This window comes from Salvelinus sp. IW2-2015, linkage group LG18, assembly GCF_002910315.2.
Source record: "Salvelinus sp. IW2-2015 linkage group LG18, ASM291031v2, whole genome shotgun sequence".
Lineage (NCBI taxonomy): Eukaryota > Metazoa > Chordata > Actinopteri > Salmoniformes > Salmonidae > Salvelinus > Salvelinus sp. IW2-2015.
This window is the reverse complement of record NC_036858.1, coordinates 8,712,693-8,720,970: the sequence shown is the minus strand read 5'-3', so window position 1 is coordinate 8,720,970 and position 8,278 is coordinate 8,712,693. Positions and strand designations below refer to the sequence as shown.

At 41.1% G+C, this 8,278-nt stretch overlaps 1 protein-coding gene across 2 annotated transcripts in view; it reads left to right on the top strand.

Moving 5' to 3' along the window:
• LOC111977455 (arf-GAP with dual PH domain-containing protein 1) overlaps window positions 1–5,852 on the top strand; it is a 38,393-nt gene extending 32,541 nt beyond the window's left edge. Inside the window, exons 5-10 of one of the 2 annotated variants that reach the window (XM_024006891.2) lie at window positions 965–1,077; window positions 1,466–1,612; window positions 3,450–3,533; window positions 4,020–4,154; window positions 4,281–4,509; window positions 5,191–5,852. In XM_024006891.2, coding sequence (XP_023862659.1) covers window positions 965–1,077; window positions 1,466–1,612; window positions 3,450–3,533; window positions 4,020–4,154; window positions 4,281–4,509; window positions 5,191–5,219 — 737 coding nt within the window. In that variant the 3' untranslated portion in view covers window positions 5,220–5,852. Of the gene's footprint in view, window positions 1–964; window positions 1,078–1,447; window positions 1,613–3,449; window positions 3,534–4,019; window positions 4,155–4,280; window positions 4,510–5,190 lie in introns of both variants that reach the window. The other variant, XM_024006889.2, reaches the window with a different exon arrangement.
• Window positions 5,853–8,278: the final 2,426 nt, after the last annotated feature.

Genomic DNA, 8,278 nt, shown 5'->3' with positions numbered 1-8,278 from the left:
TGATGGGGGAGAGAAGTGGGGGGTATGGAACTTGAGGGGGGAGAGAAGTGGGGAGTATGGAACTTGAGGGGTGCTGGATGGGAAAAGGAGATTGAAAATAGGGGTTATGAGTGTATATGAGAGAGGGAAAGGAGAGATATATAGAGGAGGATACTTACAGTATAACTGACATTCCATGGAGTGAGAGAGTGGGAGGGAGGTGAAAGGAAAATAGAGAAGTAAAAAGAGCAAACTAGAGGGGGAGGAGGGAGAGAGAAGGAGAGTGAGAGAGATGAAGTGCGTGTGTAGCCTGTAATGAATTACATACAGTGCTCTGTACTGCCACATCATATAATGAAACTACTTCCTGTCTGTAAGAGGGCCAAAAATAGACTGGGAAGAACTTATTGAGAATTATAAACTGGGTGGTTCGAGCCCTGAATGCTGACTGGCTGAAAGCCGTGGTATATCAAACCGTACACCACAGGTATAACAAAACATGTATTTTTACTCTTCTAATTACGTTGGTAACCAGTTTATAATAGCAGTAAGGCACCTTGGGGGTTTGTGGTATATGTCCAATATACCACGGTTAAGGGCTTTGCATCGTGCCTAAGAACAGCCCTTATATGGTATATTGGCCATATACCACACCCCCTCGGGCCTTATTGCTTAAATAGAGCACTGTGTCATTAACATGTAAAAGGATGTACTTTACCATCAGGGAGGTTATTTTTTCTCCCTGTCATCTTTTCTTTGACTTCCTCTCTCATGCACTCTCTTTCAGCTAAAGCCTCTCTTTTTCTGTCTCGCTTTCTCTCTCCCGCCATCTGCTTTGGTATTTCTTTATTACACCAGAGTTATTTCTCCTTCTTTCTCTCTTGTTCTCTCTCCCACCTCTTCCATATCTCTTTCTGTCTCTCTCTCTTTCACCTCCACTATGTCAGTTTGTCTGAGTTTGTCTGGTGTGTCTCTATCTACCCAGGGTACAGAGAGGGGTTTCTATGGAAACGGGGCCGAGATAACGGTCAGTTCCTCAGTCGGAAATTCATCCTGTCAGAACGAGAGGGGGCGCTCAAGTACTTCAGCAAGCAGGAGGTAAGGCTGGAGTCAACACGAATGCTCTCGCACATGAATACAAGCATGTTGCTCGGAAATGTAATCTCCAGCTAACTTTATGCTACTAGCTTTCAAGTTAACCATCTCAAGTTAACCATCTCAAGTTAAACATGAATCTTTGTATAGCAGGATATGTACAGTATACAGGTATGGGTCTACAAGGAAACTAAAACAAATGCCTCAAAAGACGTCACGTTTGTGTTTACTGTAAGCATACAGTATGTGTTATTCTAACAAGTTATATGTATAATGATTAAGAAGGGTGGGGTTAAATGCGGAAGACACATTTCGAATGCATTCAGTTGTGCAACTGACTAGGTATCCCCCCCCGTATTTATGTACTGTACAGTTTGTGTATCTCCCCCAGGCGCGGGACCCCAAGGCGGTGATGAAGATTGAGACTCTCAACGCTACGTTCCAGCCGGCTAAGATAGGCAACCCCTACGGCCTGCAGATCACCTACCTTAGAGACAACAGCACCAGGAACATCTTTGTCTACCACAGYGACTCTAAGGTGACGCATATGGTTGACTGTGACAAAAGGGACTATGGGCAATATTTATGTAGCCTGGTCCAAGATCTGTTTATGCCGGTATAGCCAATGGTTTYGTGTAAATGCACTGAATTGTTAGAGATATTACGCATGAGGAATCAACATTTCAATGGTACACCCAATATGCTGCTGTTCCTCATATCATGGAACAATGATTTAGTCTGTTCAACTAAATCTGATTGTACTATTTCAGTGTCTAGGTCTCTAATGGAGATGGGCTGTTCTGGATAACTGAGTGAGAGTGGAAATGACAATGTCTGTTTAATCAGTAGACATCAGTCTTCAAAGTGACATACAGTTTTACTCGTAATCCTGCCATGTAATCTGATCAGTGGAATTGTTTAGAGAAATGTGGAGGGAGTTGTTCACACAAAGGGCTTGCTGGCAGGCACATAGGCTGTTTTTCTCTGAGGCTTTACTGCTTAGCACACCAGATGATCATGTCTCTCAGTAGTGAGTCAGCCTTCTCTGTGGTCGTCACTAGTTACCACCGTTACAAAGTCATAGACCCTGCCTATTTGTACAATTTCTCMGATTTTAAACCTGACCCTAACCTTAAACCCAACCCTAACCACACTGCTAACCATATGACTAACCCTAACCTGAAATGAAAACCAAAAAGCTCATGTATGTTTTCATGAATTTTTACGATATAGACAATTTTGTGACTTTCATTCTCTGTGGGATGAAAGCCACAGWGCGTACAGCCCCCTCTGTTGGTCAACAGACACAATAGCAGGCTTGAACAGAACAGCAATAGTAAAGCTGCCATGTCATGATATTATCATAGCTGGGGGAAGTAGTTTGGGGATGGAAGTGCTGAAATGTTTTCGCAGCAAATACATGACTAGTAAAGGCCCAATGCACTACTTTTGTGAAAAAATGTGTTTCCCAGAATTTGTAACTTGAGTATGTTTTCCAGTTTCTTGAAATACTTTGCAAATGCAAGTTATTTCTATGTGAACTGAAATAGTCTATTCATTCCTTTTACATTTTAGTAGATGTTTTTATCCAGAGCAACTTACAATAGTAAGTGAATACATTTTCGTACTGGTCCTCTGTGGGAATTGAACCCATAACCCTGGTGCTGCAAGTGTTAYGCTCTACCAACTGACCCACATGATGTCTCAGTGTACTCAATTACTGTATTGTGCATAGTTTTTCTTCGTGGTGATGGAAAGTCTACAGGTAGAAACCTAGATGATCAGCCTATGTACAATACAGAAATGTACATATATATTTAGTGGCTTGTAAGGACGGTAAATTAATACTGCTAAAAAGTGGCTTTTTTTCTATGTTATTTGATATTTCATTTGATGTGGATGTTTTGGGTCTTTGCACCTTTTGATGTCCATGTCTGAGGACAGGGTTTTGTTCTTTTCTGGATTCCAGTCAACTCTTACATTTCCAACTATTGAATCCTGCAAGATACTGTTCTTAATTACACAACTACCTTTTCTGCCAAAGCGGAGATGCTGAAAAAAAAATTACCACACGTTACAAATATCTATTGGTCTGCTAATACAGGACTAGTAAAGGCCCAGTGCACTACTTTTGTGAGAGAGAAATAAATGTATGAATTTTCTTTTTTTTTGTACTAATATATATTTTCAAATTCTGWTTTTTTAGGGGGTGCTGCAGCACCCTCAGCACCTCTACTTCCCGTGGCTATGGATATAATAGCTTAATCATGTCTCCTATGTTCTATACTGTATCAGGTTTATTTTATTCTATGTAGGAATGACTCTGAATAAGACATGTATCTGACTAGGATGCTCTTGTGTCTTTGTTTTGGTAGGAAATGGTGGACTGGTTCAACGCTATCAGAGCTGCCAGGTTTCATTACCTTCAGGTGGCCTTCCCTGGAGCCAGTGACGAGGAGGTGAGGCCACAACACATGCAGTACTTTGAAATGACTATGACAATGATGGGTCCGGATTTCTGAACTTTGAATATTATGAATCATTAGTTATGCTAGAGACATGAGGGGTGCCATAGTCTAGGGTCTACACCAGAAGTTAATGGGTATCTGTAGAAGGAATGCATATGATCAATGCAATTAGGTCAGGTCACATTAAGGGAGAAGGAACAGTTTATTGCCCGTATCACTTAATTTCCTGCCTRGCAATAAAGATGCAATGTTTAGCGAGAAGGAGGAGACTCCACCCCAAATTGGGGTATATATACCACCACTGGTAGAACCATGTCTTTGTCTCTTCCTCTGTTCGATCCTTTGGGGTGAATAAACTTGGTTTAAGCTTTCATRGTGTCCGTCAAGTTCTTACACTGATATTTATAACCTAACAACCACTATTAAACACCAAATTAGACAATATTATATTGTTTTCTCTCTTGTCTTCTCCTTCAGCTGGTGCCCAAACTGACGCGTAGCTTCATGAAGGAGGGCTTCATGGAGAAAACAGGCCCAAAACACACAGAGGGCTTTAAGAAGAGGTGGTTCACCATGGATGACAGGAGACTCATGTACTTCAAAGATCCCCTGGTGAGGAGACARCATCACACCCGACACTAAAATAACTGATTGATTCTGAATGAACCCTAGTCCTCGTAACTTTTTATTCTGCGGCATACTTTATTCTCTGATCTCTTTCTCCCCCTCCTCTCTCAGGATGCCTATGCGAGGGGAGAGGTTTTCATCGGCAGTAAGGAGAACAGCTACACCGTGCTCTCGGGCCTTCCCCCCTCCACCCAGGGCTACCACTGGAACCATGGCATCACCATAGTAACACCAGACAGGAAGTTCCTGTTTGCCTGCGAGACAGAGGCGGAGCAGAAGGACTGGATCACTGCTTTTCAGAGGGTTATCAACAGACCCATGAGACCACAGGAGTACGCAGGTTAGTCAGTAAGATGCATTATACAAGTGTACTCAAAACTATGCACCAGATTAGGTGTTCTCAAAAGTATGCACTATGTTAGGTGTACTCTGGAGTATKCATTTATGCAGATGTTGCATCTTTGCAGTAATGTTTGCAGGGTATGTACAACACCCAATTTAACTAGTCAAGGTCTCAAAAGCAGTTGCTTGGCTGAAGCCAATGTTTTTTGACCAGGCTGAAACAAAAGCCTGCACACCGGGTAMCTCCCTAGCTCAAGGGTTGGTATTAATTAATTTAAGTATAGATTGATGATGTGTTTTTAKAGGTACAGATGCCGTATCTTAATTTGCCCCTGCTTCTTACAGCAGGAAAAKAATCCTGCAGCAACAGGAAATTTGAATGGAAATATGTTGTAGGGGTTGATACATTTTTCATTAGGGCAAATCAAATCTGACATTTTAATGTTCAGATTACAAACTTTAGAAGCCTTTTTAAACCTTGAATACACTAGTTCTCATTTCATGCTTTGCAGGAAAATTCCTGTAACAACAGGAAGATCAAGTTAAGATACAGCATCTGTAGTCCAAAGCAATGTATTGTGTGATTACCTCTTTATATACAGTGTCTATATGCATCTCTATGTAATTGTATCTCTATGTTGTGGTAACACTGACTGGTTTTCTGCTYTTCACCGTGCAGTGGAGGCCCACTTCAAACACAAGCCCTGAGACTGGAGCTAGAGCTGTCGGTCTACTGGACTAAGACCAGAACAGRCAGGATTTCTCGACAGAGACCCCAGAATAAGTCTATGGGGCTCTAGTGTACCTTTACAGAGGGAGCAAGATGGTAGACATGGAGGAAATGCATCCGAGAGGAGAGAGGTATCAATAGAAAACACTTTCTTCTCCACCTCTCCTGACCTGATGCCCAAACCTGGGGTTAGAGGTCAGGGGGTTTGAGAGGAGAGAAAAGGACATAGAAACGTCAACACCCTTGCTGCTGCTCTCCACATAGACTCTCCAAACTGCACCCCCCGCTCTATGTGTTGTGATCAGCATCCCATGTCCGCCGTGTTTGTTGAGAGCAGTACTGTCATTTTAATTATTGATTGAACACTTTTGATGCCAGTGGATTTATGCAATTTCTCAGATTGTTCTGCATAATCTGCATWCATTTAACTTTCAAGGTGCTGACCAAACCTATGCTTCTGGACAGGGTTAGGGTTTTACGCATCTCGTGGCAGTTATTTATTTTTGAAATGCAAATGTAAATATTTTCTCAGTGAATGCTGCTTCATGCAACAGGATTGTAATGTATTTAATATCATACTGTATACAGTACCATTGAAAAGTTTGGACCCACCTACTCATTCCAGTGTTTTTCTTTATTTTTGCTATTTTCTACATTGTAGAATAATAGTGAAGACATCAAAACTATGAAATAACACATATGGAATTGTATAGTAACCAAAAAAGTGTTAAACAAATCAAAATAGATTTTATATTTTATATTATTCAAAGTAGCCACCCTTTGCCTTGATGACAGCTTTGCACACTCTTGGCATTCTCTCAACCAGCTTCATGAGGTAGTCACCTGGTATTCATTTCAATTAACAGGTGTGACTTGTTAATTTGTGGAATTTCTTTCCTTATTAATGCGTTTGACAAGGTAGGTATGGTATACAGAAGATAGCCCTATTTGGTAAAAGACCAAGTCCATATTATGGCAAGAAACAGCTCAAATAAGCAAAGAGAAACGACATTCCATCATTACTTTATAACATGAAGGTCAGTCAATCTGGGAAATGCCAAGAACTTTGAAAGTTTCTTCAAGTGTAGTTGCAAAAACCATCAAGCACTATGATGAAACTGTCTCTCATGAGGACCGCCACAGGAAAGGAAGACCCAGAGTTACCACTGCTGCAGTGGATAAGTTCATTAGAGTTAAATGCTCCTCAGATTGCAGCCCAAATAAATGCTTCACAGAGTTCAAGTAACAGACACATCTCAACATCAACTGTTCAGAGGAGACTGTGAATCAGGCCATCATGGTTGAAATGCTGCAAAGAAATCACTACTAAAGGACACAAGAAGAAAAAGAGACTTGCTTGGGCCAAGAAACATGAGAAATGGACATTAGACCGGTGGAAATCTGTCCTTTGGTCTGATGAGTCCAAATTTGAGATTTTTGGTTCCAACCACCGTGTATTTGTGAAACGCAGAATAGGTGAAGGGATGATCTCCATGTGTGGTTCCCACCGTGAAGCATGGAGAAGGAGGTGTGATGGTGTGTTGGTGCTTTGCTGTTGACACTGTCAGTGATTTATTTAGAATTCAAGGCACACTTAACCAGCATGGATACCACAGCATTCTGCAGCGATACGCCATCCCATCTGGTTTGCGCTTAGTGGGACTATCATTTGTTTTTCAACAGGACAATGACCCAAAACACACCACCAGGCTGTGTAAGGGCTATTTGACCAATAAGGAGAGTGATGATGGAGTGCTGCATCAGATGACCTGGCCTCCACAATCACCCGACCTCAACCCAATTGAGATTATTTGTGATGAGTTGGACCACAGAGTGAAGGAAAAGCAGCCAACAAGTGCTCAGYATATGYGGGAACTCCTTCAAGACTGTTGTAAAAGCATTCCARGTGAAGCYKGTTGAGAGAATGCCAAGAGTGTGCMAAGCTGTCATCAAGGCAAAGGGTGGCTACTTTGAAGAATATAAAATCTATTTTGATTTGTTTAACACTTTTTTGATTACTACATGATTCCATATGTGTTATTTCATAGTTCTACAATGTAGAAAATAGTTTWWWWWAAATGTAATTAAACTTGAATGAGAAGGTGTGTTCAAACGTTTGACTGGTACTGYGTTTCATCTCCCCGAACTGATTAAATCAATGAGTGTTTACCATTGCAAAACACTAGAGGGCACTATGGGTCATGTAATACATCACCACAACGTGCATCATCATTTTGCAGGTCTGCCGGTGTAATAAACTTGACAATCCTATTGACCTTGTCTTGTTTACTTTGGGTTAATATTATCAAACGAATAAGGAAATAATGTGGAAGGAACAGTGTAATGATGAAATGCATTATTTTGGTTTTCATCATAATGATCCCTCTCTCTGAAGGTCATCTTTTTCTGTCACCTCTCTCTAGCACATGGGTTTCCAAACTCTTTTTCTGCACAAAGTTACACTAGAAAATGCAAGGAACCCCACAAGATGCACTCTCAAATTGTTTTATMATTTCAGCCAAAACGGGTCCCTGTTATTTGTGTACTACGTCATCAAATTGTGTACTAAGTAATCCATTTTGTGTGATATGTTACAAATTTGTTGTGCTTAAGATCCTGGAGTGCATCTTTAACGCTGTTTGTTGGTATTCACTCAAGTTTAGGTCCCGCAGGCTGACCCATCACATAATAATGTCATGAAAAGTGTAAAAAGTCCTTAGTTCACACGAAAAGATTGTATTCTGTACCCATTTGAAGAGAAGGGAAAAAAATCTTAAATTGTTTGATAAAAAAGGTTTAAAAAATTCTATGGGGACCCCATTTTCAATTTCAGGGTTTGGGAACCACCGCTCTAGTAGTTCAAAACCTCTTCTCTCACAAAATGTGTGTATGCCTGTGTTTGTTTGTGCGGTGTGTGGTGTGTGTGTGTGTGTGTGTGTGTGTGTGTGTGTGTGTGTGTGTGTGTGTGTGTGTGTGTGGTGTGTGTGTTTGTGTGTGTGTGTGTGTTGTGTGTTGTGTGGTGTGTGTGGTGTGTGTA